The sequence below is a fragment of the Cheilinus undulatus genome, linkage group 10, assembly GCF_018320785.1.
Source record: "Cheilinus undulatus linkage group 10, ASM1832078v1, whole genome shotgun sequence".
Classification (NCBI taxonomy): Eukaryota; Metazoa; Chordata; class Actinopteri; order Labriformes; family Labridae; genus Cheilinus; species Cheilinus undulatus.
In genome coordinates, this window is record NC_054874.1 from 6714993 (window position 1) to 6741624 (window position 26632).

Here is a 26632-nt window from a genome sequence, read left to right on the forward strand (position 1 = left end):
CACAATAAATGTAACACTTAATGTTCAAAAAGAGAGCCATAAATCATTTTAATATTGGACACTGGTGGAAAACAGAGCAGGTTTTTGCAAAGATCTGGCTCTAATTAAGTTGTAAGGAGCGCCCTGGGCCTGAGGATAGGGTCTGGTGATCACATGAGGTCTGGTTAACACAGGACCCCCACTCCTGCAACCCTGAAACCCCCTACCCAAACCTCAAGGTTGTGCCCTTTAATGAGAGGGGGTCGAACTCCAACAGACACAAGGAATCAGAATGGAGTCAGAATTTAATTTACAAGTGATTTAGCACATTTTACTTCTTAACAGCTGAGAAATGTCATTATTCCACATGTGAAATTCATAAAGGCAGACTAGATGTGATTTCATTCACCACAGAAAGCTTTCACAATCTCTCAGCTCCCAGATAGCCTCTTTTCCTGTCCGCCCTTTCATTTCTCTGTCCCCTCAGCCCCTTCGCTTCTTTTTCCCCCCTTCGTTGAATTTACTCTCATGGGAGGATCTAAGTGAGTAGATTTATTCATTCAAAGAGTTCTGAATTACATTACAGCAGCCCCAGCAGTCACATGTGCCAAAGTCTTCCAGCAGCTGAGCTCTCCAGGGAGAGTTAGCCCGAAGGTTAGCCTTATATCCCTACCAAATGAGTTATGATTTTTCGCTAAATCTCTTCCGCAACTCCCACCCACTCAGGGCAATTGTGGGTGCCATTCAAAGAGCTCGTGTTGGGTGATGTGATACAGATGGGAAGTGGTTTATCAAAGAAAATCTCATCTTTGAAACTAACAGAGTTGCTTACTGTGAAAACTGCAAGGTAGTGATACCAAACCTGTTTCCTTTCAGCCCTCCTGACTTCTGTCCAAAAAAGCAGCGACCACCAGACAACACCAACCTGACACATTGCTGCCAGACATTAAAATAAATTATGATTGTTTTCATTTAGACCTAAAAAAAACAATGGATTTATTCAACAAGAACTGCCATCAAATATTGTGCAGTCCATTTGTAATGCCTTATATGTCATACTGTGCTGATATTTGGGGAAATGCATATAAAACAACTTAAGATCCTATAATTGAACTGCAAAAAGAGCTGTTAGAATAATAAATAAAGTTTGGTTTCCTGAATAAAACCATCAGTTTTTATTGGATCATTCACATTATAGTTTCTACTAATTGTATATTAAAATACTCTGGAAATTGTTTTTCAAAAAGATCATTCCAGTTTGCATTCAAAGATTTTTTTAAATTAAGAGGGAAATCACAATTTAAGAGGATCACTAATGGTTGAAACATGCAAAGTGAGAAGAAATGTTAAATGTATTTGTGTCACCATTTTTGGGCTGAAGTTATTGAAACTGTACCTCTCTACTGGGGCTAAAAAAGACTTGGAAATGTTAAAAAAAGACAAAGGTTACAGCGTGAATAGATGAAGGTGAATTGAGGATCATAATTCAACCATAGATTTATTTTGATCATTTTGATCATTTTCTGGATTATTCCTTGGATTTTTTGGTACAAGATGAACAAAACTAAGCCAAAGGCTTCTGCAAGGATTGCACAGTATTATTGGCATAATATCAGAATCAGCAGATACAAACTTTTCTGCCAATGTTCATGACTGATATTTTGGCTATAAAAATCTGCCCCTTATCAGCTGTGAATACTGGCTGTATGAACAAATAAGTAGTGGAGTTTTTGGCTGGACCAACGGACGTACATCAGCAGAAGTCTTTTCTTTATTCATCATCATTTCTGATACTTTTGATTCTGTTTTAAAGACTGAAGTGTTTCATTTATTCATCCACAAACTTTAGATTTTGTGTTTTAAATACTAGGGTTGTATGTCTGAACCACATTCAAATATCCGTATTGATATCAATATAGGCTGAAATTAATTTGTAAATATTGGCATATCTCATATAGGCAAAAATCAAACATACAGTGCTTAACAAATTTATTAGACCACCTGTCATATTTGTCTCAGAGACCATCCAGCATTATAAAGTGCTTTAATGTGCACTCTTTCATCTTCGGTGAGCTCTTGGCATTTTACCATTTTGAACAGGAATGAGGAATTTCAAACTGAATTTACCTTTTTATACCCAAATTTGAGCCGGCTCACTGGGCTTCTCTGAAAAGTCAGAAATGAATCAAGCATAACATTCAACCACTAAAACTCATTTTTCTGTTCAGGAATGCAAGTTAGTAAGTATAATTTGACATATTAATCAAGAAATAATAATGCGCTTTACTATTTTTTTAGTTTTTTTGTAAGTCAGTAAATTTGAAAATTCATGGATAACAATAATAATTCTATTTTAGCATTAAAAATATCATTTTGGTTAAAAAGCATCTACATATTGGTGTATTAACCATTGCAGAAACATAAAAAATGATTTTGGTAATTATCAGTGCTGTTGATTTAGGGAAGCTGTGACATAAACTTTACTTTGGGTGGTGGTCTAATAAATTTGTTAAGCACTGTACATCCTAGCTTCAGCCTATTCCTTTTCAGTTACAGACTGACAAATTATATGTAAAATGACCTTGTTTTAAGCTTGTTTGGTTTGGATGTTTGTAACCGAAATAAATAATAAACATCGATATTTATGAATTACAGGTGCTGACTGAGTAGCCTCTGGTAACCTCAGAGCAGACATAGCTGTGCCTGAGATCTTTGCATCCTTGCCTCCTAAGAAGGCCCAGATATGTAACATTAATGATACTGAAACTCAGAACCAGTTATTGCATAACAGAAGCTTATATGGAAATCTGTTCATCCGTCCATCTGTACATCCATCCATCCATCCATCCATCAATAATCTACACCGCTCACCCCATTTGGGGTCCTGGGGGGCTGGAACTGGTCCAAGATGTTGTTGGGGGGGAAACGGGGTACATCCTGGACTGACTGGCAGTCAATCACAGGGATGAAAATATGTTGTCTTTCTAATCTTTAGGTTAATAAATTATGTCCCTTTATATCATCTCCCTATGAATCAAATACATAATCAGGCTGATGTTCAAAAGTATGACTCATTTGCATCTTTGTTCAGTCAGTCTTTATCAAAGAATGCAGTCTTTTATGAGCAATACTGACTGACAAACATTGGGTATCTCAATTTAAATGAGATAAAGTGTTTGATATGGTGCTTATGTGGGATATAAATAAAAAATATCACATCTAAATGCTATTTTGCCAACAACTGATGACACTTTGAATTGTTAAAACAAGCTGCAAGTAGTGACTTATAACATTATTATCTCCCACTTCATTGCAAGATAACAACTGAACAATATAAAGTAAATTTGGCAAAAGAAAACCAGAAATCTGAAGGAGGATTAGATTAGCTGCTAAATAAAAGCCAGGGAACACACAAAAAATCCATCTGGATCATAAGAACATAGTTATAAGGCTACAGTTTATGCTAATATAGGTTTAACCGGAGCCAAACCAACAGGAGGATAACAAATCACTCTTTACTTGATTCCCTAACACAGCTCATAGATTTTTGTGTGAGTGTATAGTGTTTGTTGTCTGCAGAACTACACTGTTGCTGCAGGCTGCTGGCTCTATTTCCTCGTAATGCTGCATGAAGAGGAAATCCAGGTTCTCCATGAAAAGGTTTTTCATGTGTGTATCTCTGTGGTGGTGTGTGTGTGTGATATAAACCCAGCTGGTGCTCACAAACTTCTGTGCCTTCAAGGAAAAACAAAACAGCAAAAGACCCTGCAATCCTCCATAATCCCGTAATAACCTTTCTACTGCTCCCCCTTTGACACAACTGTTTGCCTGCTGTTATTATGTTATGCTGGGACATCTGGAAAACTTTAGCTGTTTTGTTCCCGCCGCAATCACGTCCACAAGCACAGACACCTTCCATACATTAGAAAGCTTCCTGGTTACGGCTGGTTAACATCGTTTGATGCTGTTAACTACACAATCAAGTAGGCTGTGTTTTTTATGCCTCTAGGTGTCTTAATGAGTGTGGCCCTCTTCTTTTGGCTCTACTTGGACCTGTAACACTTGGATGAACATCTGAGTGACTCCAGTACAGTGTGTATTCATGATGGTACCACAGAGCAGCCAGCCCCAACAATGCATCAAAGTTTAATACGGAATAATAGCACTGCTGACAGCTCTCATAAAATCCTTCCCAAGCAGACGATTCCTCTGCCAGATAACAACTCAGATCTGGGCCCGGTGCCCTGCAAACGCACACAACTGGCTCACCTGTTCAACGCAGGCCTCACAATTACATCTCCTGTGTGTGCAAATAGGTGTATGTGTGTGCAGTATCCAGCTGCTTTTGTTTTTTTCTTTCCTGAGTGAGGACTGGCAGGTTGTTTCAGTGAAGGAGAGAAATGAAATGAAGCTTTGATGTCGTCCTTAGAGGCCGTGACAGACATAAGAATGTTTTGAGAATAAGGACTGTTTATGTACCAGTCTGAAGAGTTGCACAGAGAGGAAGGAGAGTGATCGGCCTCAGGATGAATTATGGATACCACATGTCTAAAGCTGGAGCCCACTCTTGAGCCAGAGTGCTTTTCAAGGATGGGTAATTGAAGTGCGCTGCTAAAGGATGCTAATATTACATAGAGAAAGCCTCAGCGGCTCTTTTGGTGTACTGAGAGAATATTGTAGCAGCATTAGCCTATTCAGGTGAATTGCCTGTTGCACTAGGAGTTTTTACTAATATCTACACACATCCATAAATACAATCACACTTCTCCACCTTACTGTATAGCTGTCAGAATCAGTCCAATATTCATCGCTTCCTGCAAGTGCACACACACATGCTCTCTTCATCTCTGTGCATCTTTCTCTTCCTTCTCAGACACACATGTACACACAGATGCCTGAGCGAGAGAGAAGAAGCCCACTGAACTGGAAAAGCGTTTGTCTCAAGATGAAAGGCTTCACACCCACTGCCTACATGCAGAGCCTCTTCCGACACCTTCCCGCGACAGCGCATACTGTAGCAGAGGCTACGCAGACCCACTCCAGCTAGCATCCCTCCCCACACCCATCAGCAACGCTGCAACACACTTGCATCTCCTCTCCTCTTTCACTCCCTTTCCCTCCCTTCCTCTCTGTCAATGGAGCGCTCATACTACAGTAGCAGCCGGGGGGACAGGGAGGCACATAAGCGGCGTGACTCGAACAACGTTGAGAAGGATAAGCTCCCATGAAAGCCTCGAGGCACGGCAGCCTTGTTTTCCCCGTCGCTGGCGTAGCACGGTGGGCTCTCAGGCGTGGAACATGCTTAGCCACACGCAGGGCGTGAAAAACGACACTGACCATGATGCTAGATAATTGCTTCCCATTTACTCATGTGCTGAGAGCCTCAGACAAAAATAGCTTGTCGCTGTGAAAATGTGCTGGGAAGCATGGGAACTGTGAGTGCTGTGGCCGAGGATCGATACACGGAGTGGACAGCATTCTGCGAGCATAAAGTCTACACAGCATCTTACAAACACAGACCATACAGCACCTAGCAACATAGCCTCGCAGCATCCCTGGGATTATATCCCCATATTCCTAGATGTAGTGTATTTTAAAATGACCAGCCTATGCTACGTCTTACATTCTCTTAACAGTCCAGCCTTTTCAGCATGTATTAAAAATAAACACAGCTTCTCTGTCTTCTAAGCTTCTGTTGGTGGGTAGGTGATAATCTGAAGAATGGTCCAGACATTTACACAGGCCTAACTGTTGTTTTTTCACACCACAGTGTTACCTGCATCACATCTGCAGACTGCCCTTGGCTCTCCAAACTAACCCCCCAAGCCACATTTCTCAGAGCCCCTCTACTCCCATGAGCCATCAGAAAGAGCCTGCCCTGGCCCCGTATAATTGTCTGAAGTTAATGTTTTTGGTCCAAGTAGTAGACATTTTAGGTCCTGATATCTAGTCCAACAATGGCTCCAGAGACGTGGCAGCACTTCACGGAAATTTACTGTGACAAGGCATCAAGAATGAGCCCCACAGGAGAGCATCTATGCATCTGGGATCTGTGTTTCCCCCCTCATTGGTGCGTACAACAATTACAGTCCTCATTATCATCACCACAGGAGGCACGCATGCATGTATGGATGCTTTGCAGCACAATCACAGTCATGTTATAATTTTATAGCACTCGGGTCAGATAGAAAACATAAAGCCATAAATGAATCAGATCACTCCACCTCCCAGAACATGTGCCATGCATATCTTACATTTCATAACAGTCACACATTCACCCATCACTCAGGAATAGCAGCACAACAAAAAAACCTGCTAATGTTTCATCTTACAAGCTTACATCAAGGTGAGGCAGGGAGGAAGAAATGATCAATCTAAGCTGGAAACACATTCAAAAGCAGAGGCAGTACAATAGCTAGACAGTATAACCACTGCAGTGCAGTACTGTATACAGCCAGGTGCTGATATTCCTGCCTTTTTAGAGCCCACACAAGGCTAACCACGCTGGGTAACTGATCAACTACAGCTGCCTGCAGGAGCCAAACAGGCAAACAGAGAGAGAGAAATGGAAAGCGGAGGTAAAGAGAGGAGCAGCGACGAGGCTGGCCGCTCCTGTACTCACCAGCACTGGCAGAACACAGCAGAGACACCAAGAGCACAATCACCAGCGTCAGGATCTTCACATTCATTTCTGCACTCCCCTCTGGCTCTCCGCTAGTCACTCGCTGATATACTGTAGTGCTGTGTGTGTGCGTGTTTGTGTGTGTGTGTGTAAGTGTGTGTAAGTGTGTGTGTGTGGATGGGAGGGAGAGAGAGAGAGAGAGAGAGAGGGAGAGAGAGAGAGAGAGATAGGGAGAGAGAGCAGCTGAGCGAGCAAGGAGGAGAGAGAGACTGTTTGCTCCCCTGTGTATGTGTTAGAAGTGAGTGTGTCAGTTTGTGGGATTATGTGTGTGGTGGCTCCCTGACTGTGCCTGTGTATTTGTCTAAATGCGTATTTGTATATCAGTGTGTGTGACAGCGCTACTCCAAGACTGAAGGCACGTCTTTATCCCAGCTCTCCCACGGAGGTGTATGTGTCTTCTTTTCTTCTGTCAGAGAGAAAAAAGGCAGCAAGTTCAGTGGAGCTGTGAATGTGCTGCTGGAAGTCCGCTTGCAGGTCTGTCTGCATGTGAGTGAGTCCAGTTGGTCATGTGGCTTATGTATCATTGACTCTGTGGGTCACGGAAAAGCCTGCCCCCCCTCCCACCTCCTACCTCACCCACCCTTCTCCACCCCTTTTCTACAAACATGCAAGTGCACACGGCTGAGGAAGGAGACTGAGAAGTAGCAAAAGGTGACAGCATCAAAAGGAGCATCAAATTAGAAATTCAAATCTGGCTAAAAATATTGGCCTCAGTAATAGAGACCTTTCTCTTTATGGTTGCAAGGTCTGGTGTCCACTCGCCGACCAAGCCTTGGGAAAATAGAACAACCATCAGACTGAGACTCTGCATGCAGGACACTGTAAATCCATCCTCTGTGTCAAATCCAAAACACCAGATAATGCATGCAGAGCACACTGTCAAACCCAAGTTAATAGAACTCAAAAAATTAAAAGAAACAGGTTATTTAAGTTTGTTTTGAGTAATACCAACTAGTGTTTAGTTTGACAGCTATTTTTGATTTTAGTCTTTGTCTTAGTTTCAAGAATAAAATGTTTCAGTCAACAAAACTAAAAACAGTTTTAGTCCAGTTTTCACCCATAAAAAGTCCTTACATTTTAGTCAAACTTCTAGTTAACCCATTTATTTTCTTTGCTTGAATCTGGTGCCAAAACCAGACTTGTGTGCTCTATGTACCCTAGAATAGGGATTCTCAACTTTTTCAGCCTGCAACCCCCAAAATAACAGTGCCAGGGCCCAGGGACCCCCACCATACCTGAAGGTGGTTGAAGCATAGTTGAACAGCTGTGCATATGCAAGAATATTCACGTGCAGACTTACATTTTAGAATTTTTTTTAAACATTACTTTGATTTTAGCATAAATCTAACCAAATTACCATGTTTTTATCTTACATTTAACTAGTTTCATGCATATATTTTTATAAAAATGGGTAAAATATACAATTTGAAATCATTTGGAAAACATTCTTTGTTTTTTAAAAGGCACCTGGCGACCCCCTGTCAGTGTCTCGCACCCCCCAGGGGGGTCCTGACCCCCACGTTGAGCCTTAGAATCCCTGCTTTCTACCTGAGTCGCAGAAGAGTTACAGATATGTGGTGTTTAGACAGATTTACCCACAGTGGAGAAATATCAAGGATATTGAATGTCCTACAAAAACTTATTTTGTGTCTGATGAAAACTACTTCCTGTTCGTCAGAGTTTTTACCAAACACTTGATGTTTCACATATTTAGTGATCAAAACTGCTAATTTTAGAGAGTATCTAAAGTTTGGTTGTCATTGACTTTCACTAAAGGTGGCATACATCTTGTTCAGTGTTCAGAGAGAAAGAGATTAAGTAGAATTTGAGTTTTTAACAGTAAAAACCTATATAGCCTACTTTTTCTGAAAAGAAAATTTCCAGGAAGGAATGGATAAAAAATTGAATCAGTGAGCAGAATTGATAATGGCATTGATATCAATAAAACTTATCAATTCCCATCCCTATTTTTTTAAAAGAAGCTTTTACAGTTCAGCCTTACAGTGCAGCATTAGGATGATATCCTTCACACATCAAATTACTAAAGACAGCATATAAATTTTATACTCATCTAAAAGAAAGCAACCTGCTCCATAACAAAACCCCGACCTTCAGGGAGGCTGTGGAAGGCCGTCCCCTCAGACATTTGGTACAGAGACTCTAAACCAGGGGTGTCCAAACTATGGCCCAAATCCAACCCGCTGTCCCTTTTTGATTGGCCCACAGGAAATTCTAGAAAAGAAGTGAAATATGGCCCACATGAGATGATGAAGCTTGTGCTCAACTGTATCGTACTTTTAAGTTTTAGTGCTACCATGTTGATTCTGTAAACAAACATTTTGACAAGAAGATATATTGATTAATAATGTATGATAGAATCTTGCAGCAAATAGCAGCACCAATAGCATTTCACAGACAGAGCCAAACAGGGCCCCCTGAAATCTGATTGGCTCTCCCAAATCCTGAAAATGACTATTTGCCTTGTCAGCCATTAACATGCCATTTAGGTGTATTCAATCTCTAAGCATGGATTCGTTATATGCACAAGGCGAGGAATATGAAAATGGCCCCACCATTCTTATATATTTCTGTATGGGGCCCTCATTGGAAAAAGTTTGGACCCCCCTACTCTAAACCAACCAGCTTAAATCAACAACAAAACAACTGTGTAACCCTTTGGCAGGAAACAACCCAAAAAAAGTGAACTGGAATTGAATTGAATTGAATTTATTCAAGGATAACTCCTTGAGATGCAGCATCTCATTTTCAGGGGGTCCCAAAAACACAAATACAACATAAATAACATAAACAGAATTACAGAACAATCAATACATATCACAAACAAAACAAAACAAAATAAATAAATAAATAAATAGATAAATTTAAAAAAAAAAAAAAAAAAAGCTCATTCACCCAATCCCACCCACTTCCTCTACCTTCGGATATACCACATGATTAGAAACAGTGACCCAAATGATTGATAGGTTCACATCACAGTCAAAACAGTTAAATGATCTATAATCAGTCAGTGGCAATGCAAATAAGTCAGAGGAGCAACATAAACAAATTAAAAACATGAGCATGCTGTTTTGAGATACGAAAATAAAGAAATACTAAAGCAATGGAGAGAGGTTATTGATTTCAATGAGCAGAATGGGAATGCTACAGGAATGCTATTTGTCCGCTTTAAATTTCAATCTGTAATCTCTAAAAAAAAAAACTTGATTTTTGATTTATAGAATAATTACAATACTGAAATCTGTTTTTGTCCTGCTGCTGTATACAGAATATAAGTTCTGATTTATTAATACACAGCTTTGGCAATGCTAACACTTGTTTTCATGCCAGTACAGCTCACTGAATTGAACTGAATTGGTACCAGAAGGAAGAAGGAAGGGGGGGGGGGGGCAGGTTTATGATACTACTCAAACAGATGCTCTTGTTGAAAACTCTTTGAATTGCAAACAGGGCGACCTGCCAGGAGTCCAGGAATCAAAATACCAGCTTATTAGAGGAAGTAGATGAAAGAAGGGAAGGTGTGAGATGAGGTTCATGCTTTCCTGCTTTTGTATCCCCGCCAGCTGTACGAACCTTTTCTTCCTCACACTATTCTTTACCTACCATGCCCCCGTCTCTCTAAAGGTTCAGCTTAAATCATCCCCACTGTTTGAAGTTTTTTAACTCGTGACACTGGGAGTTAACCACAGGAAAAAACTTATCAGACTCGACCCGATCACGTTGCTCCAAGTATTTGTTCCGACGCCCCTGAAGTCATTTGTTTCATTTCGTTACGCACAGATTGTATTCTTTCCCTGAACAAAAGCTGCAACAGAACCACCACCCTGAATGGCTATAAAATAAGACTTATTATTTATTTAATGTGTTTATCGCACAATAAACAGGAAAGGTTGCATTTCTTGCTGTGAATTGTGAGAATTGTAAGCATGTACACCAAGTTTTCTTATCTCGCAGAGCCATAGAGCGACATCAATGCGACAAGTTTCTACATCCCCTCTTGAGAAGAAACAGTTAGAGTAGGACCATAAATTTTGTGTTTAAACTTTGCATGCATAATATAAGAAGGAAACGCTGACCTCCAGCCTATCAGGACATTTTATACTGTGCTCTGTTGAAAGGAATCCATAGATTTGATCCAACAGTCCCTCAGTCATTTTATAAATCAGCCAAAGTTAGCTTTTTGACACAGTAATTTTAAAGATATCCATTTTAATAGAGCCTCAGTTCACTGTGGGCCCTTAGATCTGAGTCCCCAAAGAGCTGCAGTGACATTTGACGAATGGATCGCCTTTGGTCACAACCTCCAGACACAAACCCCCTGCTCCACAGGCCTCCTCACTACCTCTTTTCTATGTGTTGTCACTAAATATTCACTTTAGTGGTATAGACCTGAGAAGAGGGGCCCTGTGACCCTTGTCCCTGCAGCTCCCGCTTCACACAGCCCGCCCATTGTCTCCCCCAGGCCCCGGGTTTCCAGAGGGCAACATGTCTGTGCCACCCACTTGAGATCCAACAACAAGAGCAGCTTCCATTTTTACACGCAGCACTTGAAGCCTTCACTTCATGTGAAGCAATCCTCTCACCTCAGGGGTGGCCAAGCCCCCGCGGCTAAAGATGCTTATCCAAGCCTGTCCTTTTTTTAGCCGAAAGATAATTCTCCCAAGTGCCTTTAAAAGAATCTGTTCACAGTATTTTCTCAAAGGTGCTCACTGATCACTCGCAGGAAGCATGACCGATTCTTTCCAATCGTGCATAATGAGAGATAGCGGGGGTTATAGCGCCATTACCAGCCCACTTAGTAGTTAGGAGTAATTCAAAATTTGATTTAGCCCAGCATTCAGGAATAATTTAAAAGCAATGTGGGATAACTGCCTGCAGAGTTATTTCAAATTAACTGTTAATGCGGGGAATCAAAACTCCGACTGAGGCAATATTCAGAATGAATCCAGGTGCTGCCCATGATAATTTATGACTGCAGAGTTACCGGTCATTAAAATGCACATGGATAAGAAAGTGTGAGACATTGTAAAGTTGGCAGCCCTGGCTCAAACATTTGCACTCTATTAGCTTTAATTGTCTAAGCTTGAAGCAAAGCCTGCAATGAAAATGTAACAGATGGTGTTTCCTCCGAGTGTATCAGCCGACTGAGTGCCATGACGTGAGTGTAAGCCGGTAGAGGATTGCCTTATTTTTTTTTAAACATCTAAGGATGTGGAGCGGGACCTGGCAGCCCAACAACAGTGAAGAGGGCAGCAATACAGTCACATGCGCTTCAACACAGGAAACACTCGGCTGTTTACAGGAAGAGTTTGATGAAGGAATGCGGTGTATGTCTGGATTCAGTCGCTGATGACGACTTTTCCTGATATTCTTAATAAACAGGTTGACATTCCTCAGATAAGTGTAACACATGATGGAAGAGGTATCTTTGCATTTCCTCTGAGCAACATTTCCTTGTCAAATCACAGCAACCATTACTGACTAAAATTGTCAACAGGTGTCCTCTCAGCTGTGCTTGAATTAGTCCCCTGATCTCAGCTCAGATTCGCTGCATTATTTACTGTATTCACAATTAATGTGCTTCCTGTTTATCATCCGCTTCTATATTAAGCCTCTGATTTCTGAAATGCTAATGAAGTGCGCGGATGTTTGCTTGCATTGTTGTTTTGGTGATTGAATAAGCAGCAGCGTTGTTGTTATTGTTGTTTAAAACTGAACACCACATTTCTGCATCCGCTTCCAGAGCATCCATCAGCTGCAGCGCACCTTTATTTAAACGATAAACAAATCAAACCTCCGTCAGGATAAGAGCCACAGTCAACAGCTTGAGTGAATGCAGAATGTCAATGTGAGATCAGGTCATGGTTGCTAATTAGCTTCTCCAGAGAGATCGGCAATGAAAGAAGAAAGTGTGACATCTTCATTAAGACGTTTCAAAGCTGGAGGATCCGGGCTGTGTGTGTTTGCTCGTCTGAGGCTTTTAAACAAATGCGATTCTGCCCTTAGGCGGCCTGCGCTTCATATCATGAAATGTCAAGAATCAGAGGCTGGGTGGATTAACTTATCTGCCTTTAATCGTGACATTATCAGCAGCTCTGCAAATTCAGCTGAGAAATGCTCGCAAAGCCCCCCAGAAGATAGGGCAGCAATTTTCTGCCCGTCTGTGGTGCTCATTCTGTCGAATTGCCTTGGAGCAGCCACACACATACCCACATTTTCTGCAATTTCATACCAGCATGAATAGAGTTCCCGGTAATCGTTAAAGGCCTGTAAAGAGCTACTGCTGCACTGGAACGCAGCCGTTATCTTGAAGTGTTTCTGCAAATCATGTTTTTCTCATACTGATGGCATTTGTTATGAAGTTGCTGTCATTTTGGGGGGAAATAATGATGGACAGGGGGTCTGTTTATCCCTTAATTTGAAAACCAGCAGAGGTTTATCTCCACATGTTAGACTGAGTCTGAAGTATCACAAACTCTGCACATCACAGCCCCAAAGTTCAGAGAGAAGAGCAGTTTACACTAGAATAATCGTGTAAATACTAACTCATTTCTCATCATCTTCCCTTTTCTTCTTTCTACTTTGGGAGATTCATGTTCAACAAATAGAATTTATGACATTTTTCATCCTGAACTTCCAAATTGTTTCCATTGCTGCTCTTCTGCTGAATCCTCCATACAGATGATCCTCTGGGACTTCATGCTGTAGTATAGCGTGACTCATACAGTGGCCCTATAATCACTCCAATATGGTTTATCATTCTTTGGAAACCAAGCAGCCCGCAGATCTGAAAAGAAGATGCATCATGAGATGACGATTCACGCTATCTCTCTAGATAAAAAGGCTACTCTTTATTTCCAGGGTATTTTTTCACTGAAGTTTTATTAATCACAATATCCCTGTCAGGTGACTTTACTCCCAGTGGATCTGCAGGCATGAAGGGCAGATTTCATCCTGTGATGTTGCACCTGGAGGATGTTTCATTTCAACAAAAGTCCATTCACATCATGGAGTAGGACTGCAAATCATGTAAGTTTGGTATTTCACCAAGCATTTGTCATTGTGGATTGGAGGAAAAAGGGGCAGGATCAAACTCAAATAGCGTGCACAAAACATGCCGCACCCTCATCAGCCTGTCACAGCCAGATTCTCCAAAGATACTGTGCAACAACAAATAAGGGAAGCCTTTTGATTTGGTCGGCGCTCTCTCCGCAGACCAATCAGAGATAAAATCTACTGAGGGTTTTTCTCCAGGTGGCAAGTGATACCGACGGAGCTCCTGACATCACCCTCAGAGCTCTGAGAGTGTTGAATGGCTCTTCAATGTTCGGAAATGTCCTCACCTTTAACTTTGCCGCTGGTGGTAGCATGCCAGCTTTTCACGCTCCTGTGCACTTAAAAATGACAATCCTCTGGTTCCTGAGTGTTCTACTGTTCAGGAGGGATTTTCTTATATTTTCAGAAAGCAGAGGGTGCCGTGAACTTCTATCTGAGGTTGTCAAAATTGTCTTTACTTGATACTTTTGATGCCATGGGTTTAAAAACCACACAATCAAAAGTACTGAATTTTACCAGCTTTAGGAAAACTAGTCAGACTTTAACCCAAATAGGGGCAACACTGTCTAAACTGAGAAAACTTATGGTTCCCCACCTTTTTTTTCTTTTTTGTGATTAAAAAAATGGAATTTCCCCAAGGGTTCTTTGTAGATGACGTCAGCAGCAGACAACTAAAGAAGTGCATGGAGAAACTCTACCAAAAAGGCAGTGTTTTGAGCTGTAAGCCAGGCATTTAAAGTGTGAAAATAAAAAACTTCTTTGTTTTTTTTCAAGCTACTTTTCTGTCCTAAAAGTAGTAAAATATTCAAGCAAAAATAAAAAGTGAAGAAAACACCCTCAGGCAGGCTTGAATTTGAAAAATAACAACTCCATTTAAAGCCTAGACACACTCATCCATGGTCCGTTTTCACAAAGCTGTCTGATTTGGTCCAGTGCAGTTTTGTCATGGTTCAGCACTATGAGCCCTGATCTTGTCCGTGTTTTTTTCAGCTGATGTCCATGATTTGGCACAGCTCAGTAGAAATGGTTGTTTGGCTCCCAAATGACTCTTCATTTTGTACCAGTTTGGCATTTTAAATGTAGATAAAATAACGACAAATAACGAAGAAAAGGTAACTGGCACTCAAATGGGAGCTAGCTACAGTGGCTAACATTAAAGATACATTTTGAGGCACGGGCTCATTTGTGACCTCCACATCATCGTCTTCTCCCAGAAAGTTTATTCGATTGATAGTACATTGATATTTCAATTAAAAGCTTTTTGTAACAAAAAGAGGATTTTTTATATGTTAAAGGGGCTCAGCTAGCCTCTTAGGTAAAAACAAGGCTCCTCAAGACTGCCAGGAGGTCTACAGGACGGAGCAAATTTTCATATTGTTCACCTTCATGCCTGGTAAATCAGTTAAACAAGAAAAAAAATCACTGTTTTGTAAAGTGTAGGGTTTGGATTAGAGCTGAACAATTTGCAAAAATAATCCAATTGCGATGTTTTTCCCCAGTATTGTGAGTGCAATTTAATATGCAATTATTATTAGGTTCCTCATCTTATGTATTTTTTAACAAAATCAAGCAATAAGTCATTCTGCATTATAACCTACATTCAGTCAGGAACATGCTCATCATACATTTAACCATTTTATTGCTAAATAGATATATTCAGTTTTACTTGGCGGAGAAGGCTTTGCTCTAAAGATGCTCCCTGGATTAGTCAAGCGGCATGCTTTCACTTTCCAGGGAGCGCATAGCTAAAAACCCCCGTTTGGACAGAAACATTTAGGACAATGTGTACTAAAAACAATTGAACTATAGAAGATATATATATAGTATATAGAAGAAATATAGTATATAATATTTCAACTTCTGGGATGTGTAAATTGCATTAGGACATATTGTGATTTAATCTAATTTGCAATAAATTGCCCAACCTTAGATTGTACTCAATACATGTTGACATTTTCTGATGATTATTGCAGCACACAGGTCAATTTGGAGCTGTAAAGTACAAACTATTCTCTGTTACCATTCATTCCTTATGGGTTTCCCCCTCTTCCTGACCCCCACCCAATATGTCATTAGAATCACGTGACTGCAAAGTACCCATGTTGGGTACCCAGTAGGGCTGTGTAATGAATCTAATTGCAATCACAGTGCCAGACTGTGCAATTACATAATTGCATAAAAGGATGTCATTATTTTCTTTTAAAATATTTTTAAAGGTTTACAAGTGTGCCTGCAGAAAGGCCTTTAGGTTTACAGTAGTGCCACAATTGCACTTTGTATTTCAAAAAGGAGAAACTTATTTATATTTTGATTTTTATATTTATGATATATGTATTGGAAGATAAGGTTAAACTTCTGGTCTTGGGTTTTTTATGCTTCTTAATACTCATATGTTTTAGGTTGAGAAATACACACTTCTAAAGTATCATTATTCTCAACATTTTTCTTTATAAACTAGTAAGTAGACTCATGATACCATTTATAGATTATTGTAATCCTAATATTGGTCAGTATAATCCCACATTACCAAATCGTGCAGCACCAGAGCCTATGATGTTGAAACAGTCATAAGTCTCCTCAGTTTTCTCAAGTATCATAACAAAGTTTGAGATTCTTGTATCGTGACAACCTTCCTTCTATCTGCCCTTTACTGTAAAAGAGGATCAGACAGAGTCAAAAAAAGCTGAACTGTGTAGGTGTGCATCCAAAGTGGGAAACTGTTATCACCCCTCTAATATTGTTGTATTATCAGATGTCTGATCTATGTGAGTAAAGGCATGCAGTTTGGAAATGGCTGATTTGTTTCTTATGGATGTTGGGTTTTTTTAAGTGCTGCAGACCGAGCGTGCTGAGGCTTGGTCTCTCTGACATTAAGTCAGAAATGAGACTTGACAGATGAGAGATAAGGAAATGTTTTCAAGAGAAGAAGACAGACTCTGAAAAACAGACAAGGTGTCTTTGAAAGCTCACAAAGCCCGAGTCTGTGCTGTGAAGTGACAGAGCTGAAGATCAACGTCTGCCGGAAACCAGCTCACTGAACCTTTCAATACAATTTTTCCGCTTTGATGCAAGTTTCAAGATTCTTTAAGGAGAAAGAGACTTGCTCCTTTGAAAAATTGTCATGAAAACCCCAATTTTTTACCTGTAAGAGAGGAGTCTGAACTCCTGAAGCCCTTTTCTATGAAGGTATGTTTTCATTAGTGTACCTCACTGTTTAATGTTCATGTGTCGACACATGGCTCAGAACATAATAAATCAAAAACAAATCTCACACCTCCACCTATAGAAAATGATCTGATTACATTTTGGATTTCAGTGTTGCACAGCTGTACATATTAACTGAGGAAATATGATTTCTTGTCAGGCTGGGGTTATGCTATACTTGTGTTATGCCCAACAAATCTTGGGCGTAGACCAAAACAAGCAGTGCATAGGTTAGCAGACTTCTTTGCCTGTGCTTGGTTCTCTACAGCAAGTTTTTTCATATGTATTGAACCTAATGTAAAAAGTGGGTCATAAGTATATACTTTCTATTTAGAAAAGGCTCATTTAATTCACAAAGCAGTCGTGCATTATGATGTTTAATAAATATAACTAAAATTTGGGTAAACATCACATTAATTTGAGCCTATTTTCACTGGTGGAATAATAAACATTCTCTGTGCTATTTAGAATTAAAGACAGCAAGTGAGTCCATGTGGGATTGATTTAAATAAACTGCTGTGGCCAGGATGAAGCCCTTTGGCGTGTTTTAAAGTTTTTTGAAAACAATGGAAGTCTATATCAGGCTTTGACTACACAGGAAGTAACCTTTATGTTAAAAACATCGATTCAGTTTTGTATTGAGTCTGAGCATGGGTTTGTTTATGAAAAGGAAACTAAGAGTATCACTATCAGGGTTAGGTCTGGTCAAACCACTGTTAAGAGAATAGTACAAAATAAATCACTTCCTACTGAATCTCTGCTGTAGAGTTTTGAATATACTGACATGAATGTATACAGATGGCCTGGTGGTTTCAGGCGCACCCCACATACACGGGCGACCATGGTTCAAGTATGGCCTGTGGTCCTTCCCCCTTTCCCGCACTCTCTCGTCCCTGTTTCTGGCTCTATCCACTGTCCGCCTCTATCAGTGGAGGCACAAAAAGCCCAAAAGTTAAAAAAAAAAAAAAAAGATTAATGTTTTGGTCACAAGTAAGCATGGTGACGGCTCTATTTTAGTCCATGCATTTGAGAATTGTGTAAATATTAAATTCACAGAATCCAAACACACATGTACATAAATAATAATGTAATATGTTTTTCATATTCTTAGGTTCTTGCTAAGGATGTGGAGCATTTCACATTTAAAAGCACCTTAAAATAGACAGCTAAGACAGGTAAAGATACTTCACCTAGTCACCATTTTATAGTGTTGGCAAACATCCAGGAATTTATGGATTTTTCTTGCAAATTTGCTTTAATTAGAGGCTGGACTATTAGACTTGCCAAAGGGCTGTATTTCAAGCATTGAGATGAGAGTGAATCCCACTAGTATGCTTAGAGATGACAACTACAGCCTGTTAGCATGGGGATATCTGATTAATGCATGAAACAGCTTCATTATCTGTATCATTAGTAGGATGGTTTAATATATTATGATTATTATGAAGGGACATCAAGCAGCTGCAAAGCCTCTTGTTCCTCCTGTGATCGATTTTTTTCATCCTTGTATAATAGCGTGCTTCGTCTTCTGGCTCTAAGACTTTGAAATGCCACTTTAAATAAATGGAAAATAACTTCTTTTACGTCTGACTCACTCTGTATAAAGTGAGTGAGTACAGAAAGCTGCGGGTTAGAGAACAAAGTGGAGAAACTTTGGCGCTGTTTTGAAGTCACTGTGCTTTTACTGTCTTATCTATCTGTAAAATATCTCTTTGATGTCTTGTCACCTTCTCCCATTATGAATTCTCTTTGCTCTTTCCGGGAAGAAAAACCCCACAACCCATCATTTCAAAAAATTTGCCTTTTTATTTTTTTCTGATTTGTGCAATCAAAGTAAATTATTCATGGTCGCACAGACTATAAAGTTTTAGCAGATCTGGTGACTACTTCCACAGCTGCCATTGTTATGAACAAAGGAGAAAAAAGGGGCAAGAAAAGGCAACTTCATTAATGACACATTATGTTTTATGGTGTACTTGGAACTTCAAGTATCCTGAGCGTAATTTGTTTCTGTTTTATGTGAGTCCACCCCGATCCCCACCTGCCTCTGAAGGGGTAGATGAAGGGCATTTCTCGACATGAGCTTTGAGACCCATTAAACCGGCTTTTATAAGCATCTCAATGAAATGCAGACGGAGAACACCTGACAGTTGAATGAAAGCTCATATTCCTTTAATTCTCTTTCAACAATACGGTTTGCTTACTTCACAAACCGTTTGACACATTATTTATAGGTGGTATGGGAACATGGATCAGAAAAGTGAAAGAGTTAGCGATGCAAAAAAAGAAATATAGTCGTTTCTTTGTGCTGTGGCAATTTAAAAGAAGTTAAATACGACTCTGAAAAGAGTTTAAAAGAAGACAAGAGACAAGAAAGACGAACAAAAAGGGGAAGTGGAGCCACCAAAGGATATGCTGCCCTTTGTACTTTTGGCGTGATGAATGGACCTCTGTGAAGGAGCCACGTCTCCTCACAGGGAGCGCCTGACCTCTCTTAGTTACGTAGCAACTTGGTGTTAGGGAATAGTATTTCACGTCATTTTTATCTATGAATGCACACAGCCATAAATCTAACGCGGATGTGAGCTGAAGAAGAGGGATAACGTTTTCTTAACTCTTTCTCTTTTAACTCTTGAGCTTATGTTTGGGGTCAATTGAACAGTTCCTGCTATTTGGTTTCACTCACTGCCGGGCATTATTTCTCTGGCGTAAGATCTGACAGAGCCCAACAAATGGCTAATGCCTCGGTATAAACTCTCCTCAAAAACACACGTACACACAAAACCACTTCAGCATATCAACACTTGAGGGCTTGGGTCTTTCACACTAGAGCCAAGCCTTTGAGTGATGTGACGACAACACATAGCTACATACAATTAACACATTTTCACTGTGACAAATCACCCAAACATTTGCTGGTGCTTTATTCCGAGAAGAGAAGACTTAAAAAGAAGTCTTCAAATGCCTCAAGACAAATTGCTAATTATTGCAAATCACAGACTTTGATTCAGTCGCTTCAGGGAATCACTGAAAGTAATTATGAGAAAATGTTTAGTGGTTGTTGCACAGCTCATTTCAACTTCCCACAGATTTGACCAGCTTTGAATTCACAGTGTTTGGTTACTTGTAAACAACAATCACAAGCTCTACCCAGAACTGCTGAAAGTCTAAAGTAGTAAAGATTAACAGCAACAAGGCAGGGTATGACTCTGTAAAGGTTGTGGTAGATGGACAACTCATACTGTGTGATGCACATCATGACGTATGACCAAGGCTCACACTTTATGAGGTAGAATTTCCTTACTTATTTAAAAATGATTCCTCCTATGTGACGTTTTTTGAGTTCTGAAGTTACCTTGGACATTTCCAACACTTTTCAAAGACAGAATTAATTCATTCTTATTGTAACAATGAGTGATAATCCTAGGTGTATAATTTTACATCCAATAAATGCAAAATATAATGAGATCAAATAACTAGGGTTGTTTCAATCAGCATTTTTGGCTTTCTATCCTCATCTAATTTTTTAATATTGAGTATCGATCGATTCCCAATCCAATACTCATATTTGCCTAGATAAGTGTCTCAATAAACCTGACATGCCAGATGGATGTGTTTCACATCTTTACAGGCCAATCAGAGCAGCAAAAGACATGACATAGCCGTGACTGAGGAGCAAACTCCATAGAGAACTGTATAACGAACCATGGCAACTATAGACATGTAAGTACATGACCTTTGTCTTTTTTTTAAAGAAAACAACTCACTGCTGATCTTTGTTCTTCTTTTAAAGAAGAAATGTCGTCAAGTTCTGATAAAACTGGCGCTTTAGCAGCATCCACGCTAATGTCTCCCGCCATAATTGCACTGTCTCTTGTTGCTGCTTGCTTTCAACACAACTCCACCTTACCCGAAAGTACTGCCCCTCATCGCTGATTTGTCCTGTGACTTTCAAACCAGGCCCAAACGGTTCAGACAGGAGCTTTGCAAGATGGATTCACCAGTGAGAAACACGGAAACAGGTGTATCCATCTTCTTTGCAAGATTATGTCTCAATGGCTTTTGTTTACAAAAATAAGATAAAAAGAATAAATGCTTGATGTCTCAAGCTTATTCCATTAAACTTTAGTAATTAGGAACAAAATAAAGTTACATTTTTAATGAGGACAGAGTTTGAATTAAATCAGACAAGAATCTAAAATCCACTGCAAGTGGTGTAAACAGCTTTGGGTGAATTCAGTTTGAAATCCCTCATCCCTGTTCAAGACGGTAAAACGTGGAGAGCTCACTGAAAATGAAAGAGTCCACGTTAAAGCATTTCATGATGCTGGATGGTCTTTGAGACAAATATGACAGGTGGTCTAATAAAATTGTTAAACATTGTATATTTGACTCAGAACATGACCCAACAAATAGAATCATAATGTACAGCATCTCTGTGACCCTAAAAATGTTTTTCTGCTGATTATTAAAATAACAATTATACAGGGGGGCTGCATCACAGGCTCTATCTCTCTCTCTCCCTCCATTGTGCTCTATTCAGGCAGCATCATGTGATTACGGAACAGCCTGCCATTGGCTGACAGACCCTCACAAAGGGAAAACAGTATAGTTGTTAGCATTCGAACTAGTGGTAATAAATGATTGTCAATTCAAGTCAATTCAAATGGATAAAAATACGTTCATTATCGGGTTTACTGGTGTGGATCTAATCATTAAAGTACTCAAAAGTCACACCAGTTCCAGGCTCGCTGTAAACACTGACCACAGGATTCAAAGGCATCAATAACATCAACGGGGAGGCACAATGGCTAGCTTTAAGATGAAAAACAAGTAAGAGGCAACGATTTATGGTTTAAAAGTTATTTAACTTTTGGTAAACAGTCACTCCTTGTTTTGTACGACAGCGCCGGTCTGGAAGGCATTTTAACAATCCTTTGCTTCTTCTTCACTGCTTTATAAATGGTAGTTTGTTCGTGCAGTCCTTTCCGGCATTGAAGAAGAATTGATTTCTGGTTTATAGCGCTAACAGTTATCATGGCTAAACAAAGCAAAACATAAAGTTAAACCAAACGGTATCAGATTGGTGCATAAACTTGTGTACTCGTTGATAACAATACCTGCATTTGAAGCAGTATCGGACATATTTCTGTTACTGGTACTCTACCCTAGTGAAAACAGTCGTCACAATAATGAATAAATTCAATAAATGAATTGGAAATATTAAAAATTAAAAAATTTACCACTTAGAAGTGGTATGGTTAGCTTGACTTTATTAGTCAAAACAAAATCTGAACTCAAAAAATTAAATCAAAACTTCCCAGCTCCACTTTGAAGCAGTGTTAACAGTTTTACTTGAATAGGATCAAAAACAAATGATCAGACTGTAAAAAACAACAATCCCTCTTAAAGCAGAGCAGCTTGATCTGAGACATGAACTCAAACACTGACACTGCCATAAAACCTGCATAAAAAATTCAAGGCACTCTTGTTTTCACAGTGATATTTCTAAAGAGCAGCTGGAGCTGCTAAGGAGCTTTTTCTCTTCACTCTTTTTTCTTTACCCACTGTTTCCTTAAAATGAAGTGACGGTTCTTGTATAAGAAAACTAACATCGCCATTGCTTGTTCTGTGATCTTTTTTGCCTTATCGCTCTCTCCTTGGAATTTATCTTTCCTCTTCAAGTCCAGAGTTTGTTGCTTCAGTATAGCAGCCTTTAGCATGTTACTGTATTGTGTGGCATGTTTCGTTCAGAGATATCAGATCAAATTGGTGATAAATGCTACCGCCTCGACAAACGATCATGGAACAGATGCTCCAAGTGTCCAACGAGTCCTCATTTCAAAACAGGAAGTAAACTGTCAAAATAGCTTCATGCTCCAATCATCATGTTTTATTGCTTTGATTGAGAGCCCTTAAATGGCAGAGTTTGCAAACTTTGTTTAAACTGGAGCAGGCTGTGACAAATGTCAATAGAGTTCCTTTGAAAACTCAGAGACAGAGAAGGAAGTCACATCTCTTGTTTGAACTTCATTTCTAGGGTGGGTTCATATTCTACCAACAGTTAAGGCATTACACCAGCTGAGATAGTTCCACCAAAGCCATAAGCTGCATCTTAAATCTCAGATCTTCCTCTTAGTAGGTGTTAAGTCCTTCTTGAAATACAGTTGTCATGGTGTATCCATTTAAAAGGTGGGATACCTAGGAGGATTAGGAGGAGCAGAGGGTTTTACCAGCTCTTTGGTGTCAGCAGTGTATTCTTCAGGATAGATTACATCCCTCAGAAATGTTCAATGACTTTGTTTCGAAGGAAACAGAAAGCTCCAGCAGCGCTTGTGGTTTGGAGAACAACTTTATTAGACTGATGGGTTTCAGCTTGTAGCCCTCATCGGGGTCATCAGGGAACACATTGTAAACATTTCATAATCATAAAAGCTGTAGGAAATATCTTACTAATGTTATAACTCAACTGAAAAATATGTATACAAACTTAGCACAAAGAAAAGAAATGTGTGTTTGGTAGACTTTTTCTTTTTGTAACAATGCTAAAGATTTGCCAAATCTTCTCTGCCTGTGCCAAACAGCTTATTCTGTTGTTGCTATTGACTCTTGTTTTGAGTGTCTGGTGTCCCCAGGTGCAGACAATCAGGTGCCTGAATGGCACCTGTTACCTTCAGCAATGAATCCAGATTCTGTGTACAACAGTTGAATCTTAGGATCAAAGTGTGGAGAAGACTTGGAGAACGCTATGCTGATTGCCATCATTGGAAAATCTCAATGCAGAGAGAAAAATCGAGATGAGATTCTGCAGCCGGTGGCAATCCCATATCTCCCCAGTCTGGGACTGAAGTCTACCCATCAAAATGACAACGCTTGCCCCCACAGAGCGGGGTTTATCGGAGACTACCTCCAATTTGGGAGTAGTGAGGATGGAATGGCCTGCCAGCAGTCCTGACCTCAACCCCATTGAACACTTGTGGGATCAGCGTGGGCGTGCTTTTCATGCCAGAGTGACCAACACAACCATGACAAGCATGAGGAGGAGGAGCCAGGCTGTTGTGGTTCTCCCACATGCTGCTGAGGCTCATGTTTGCAAAATGAATAAATTGTTAAATTGCCAATATGTCTTGATTCTTCCCACTTCAATCATCCAGTCCACCAAACAAGAGTCAATGGCAGAATCAGCTGTTTGGCATTGGCAGAGAAGATTTGGCAATTTTTTCATGGGTGCAACCCACATACTCAGCTCTGCTGCTCATCCCACAAATCCATGTTCCAAACAAATGTGGCACCATTTAAAAGGGAACCAAACAGGCTTTCAAGCACTTAGATTTATTGCCAAGAAGCATTGTGACAACAACAACAAAAAAATCTACCAAACATGAATCTATTTAGTTTTTGTGCTAAGTTCACAATAGGGGTAGTAATTTTTTTTTGTTAATATAGACATTTCAGTGCAAAAAAACCCCAAAGTAGTGCTAATACAAGGTGGCTGAAAGTGCTGTGAATGTTTCCAATTGCATGCATTTATCCCGATGGTACTGTTAGCTGTGGAGCAAATCATACAGTCTGCACAACTATATAGCTTAGTCTCTGTGCCTGCATTTTGGCTGGTCTCTCTTTAGAGGGGCCATGCTAACTGGCATCACCTGCGGCTAATAACAAACCATTTACAAGTAATTTATACAACCTGACTGAAAAAATAACAGGCTATCACTTCTTTCCTCCAAGTTATCCTGCCTTTTAAATTGAAACAATAAGTAGTCCATATTTATCAAAGGACTGCACTCCTACTAGGATTTAGATGTGAGATGCAATTTCTAATTTCTGCCTATGCTGGAACTTTATCAGCTGGGGCAACCTTTAATGTTGGTAGAGTATTACCCCCATCTTAATATAGATTACATTCAAAGTAGACTATGTTTTTGACTCACCCAGTGCTCACACAGCCCAGTGCTGGATTTAAAATTAAATCACATGTCTATATTAAGATCAGTCACCTTCTAAGATTGTCATTCATCTCTTTGATGTCATAAAGTTATGAGTCTGACTCCTATGACCATGCTGGCATTCATTCTACTCCATAGTATGTTATGTATCTGGCTGTACTGTCTGTTGGCATCTGTTTCTCCTGCCTCAGGTTTCAGATGTCCGGGACATTTCACATCACTATCAGACCTCCTGAGTTCACTATTGGCCAGACAGATGAACCCAAACACACCTATCACACCACCCTGATCACAGTCATTTGTGTCTGCAGTCTGGTTGGGCAGCAAATACACCTAGAAATTACATCCATACTCGATGTTCTTGCAACCAACAATTAGGGCCCAATGCCAGGGTGAGTGTTTGATGTGTGGTTCAGAGTCTGTGGTGGTGATTGGGCGTGTTGCATGTCTGACTTCAAATTTCATGTTTGTGCCCAGCTATGACGAGACTAGACTGTCCTTAAAGAAATTTGGTTGTTTATCAGTGGTAATGTCTTTTCCCACTCATACTGGCCGGTAAGAGATTCCTTTTCTCTGCAGTTCAAATGCCAGTGATGGGATACAACCTTGAGATCTTTTTCCTTGTAGGGAAAGTATGTTGGACATAGTGGGTACTGTGGAAATATATGTGCATAAGTTGTTCATTGTTAATGTGTAAGACACTTCAAAACAAAGTTAAAAACAAACCGCAAAAAGTGAAGTTTTGCAACGCTATTCAAACTATTGTCAGAACTGACTCAGGTCAGAATCAGGAGACTCAAATCATGGGTGGCCTTTCTGTGGTTTTGTTTGCTAACATACACACACATTCTTTCAGATGAATAACTGGTTAGCTAAAGCAGCAAAATACTGTGTTGAGTGGATAATTTCAGCTTTTTCATCCAGATTGCAGAAAATGATTTGGCTGGTAAAATGGCTTTGTTGTGTTTGAAAAATTACTTACAGTAATCACAAAAGATGTAGCGGTGCTGTTAATATTGCGGTTACAGAAGTGTCTCAATACTATCATGGACATTTGATGGTTTCAAGTAATAGGTCTTTAGAGCAAAAAGTGTGGATAACTACAGTTACCATCAGTCCTTGCATACCCATCATGCTTTGCACTCCACATGCTGGTTTGATCTAACAGTGCAAGAATAGTGCTACGAGCGATGAGGGAGAGCCAAGTGGGAATGGGGAGGCTTCAGAGACTTTAAAATCTGACGTGTGGAAGCATGTTGGTCTCCCAATGTCAAACAAAAACAATATGCAGACTAGGAATGTGCATGGTTAAATGGTAAATTTGTTTATCAAACTAATTGGCTCAAGATTTATAAGTCAGTTAAACGAATTACCTGTCATTTTTTTAAGCACAGGCTTGAAATGCTGGTCTTTATTGCTCTTTTAAATTGTAATGAACGTCCCACCGCTGGAGGCCACTGTAGCTTCAGTTCATTGCTGCTGCCTTCCTGTCTGAGCTCTCCCACAGCACTTCCCTGGACGTGAATATGAGAAGCTCAGCGGTAGCTATGCAGTAAGGACAGCATGGCATGACAGTCTTTTAAGTAGTAAATGGAAATAAAGTGTTATGTAGGCTGTTGAGGGTTGAACTCACATATAACTATTCAGTCAAAGTGAAAAGAGGCTACACATCAAAGCATGATATGAATCTGCAAAGAGGAACAAAGGCTGGCGGAGCTAGCTGCTAATGTTAGCCACGCTGTAG

At 39.9% G+C, this 26632-nt stretch overlaps 1 protein-coding gene and 1 long non-coding RNA gene across 3 annotated transcripts in view; one reads left to right on the forward strand and one right to left on the reverse strand.

The window, feature by feature from the left end:
• The window catches only part of apln (apelin), a 31043-nt gene extending 23909 nt beyond the window's left edge, over positions 1-7134 (reverse strand). The window contains exon 1 of the mRNA XM_041797703.1: positions 6602-7134. Within this exon, the coding sequence (XP_041653637.1) occupies positions 6602-6668 (67 nt within the window). The 5' untranslated portion in view covers positions 6669-7134. The remainder of the gene's footprint in view (positions 1-6601) is intronic.
• The window catches only part of LOC121516416, a 145593-nt gene that overhangs the window by 53204 nt on the left and 65757 nt on the right, over positions 1-26632 (forward strand). Inside the window, exon 4 of one of the 2 annotated variants that reach the window (XR_005992473.1) lies at positions 4853-5621. The exons of the other annotated variant lie outside the window; for it this stretch is intronic. This is a non-coding gene — a long non-coding RNA (uncharacterized LOC121516416). Of the gene's footprint in view, positions 1-4852; positions 5622-26632 lie in introns of those variants that run through there. 2 annotated transcript variants of the gene reach the window in all.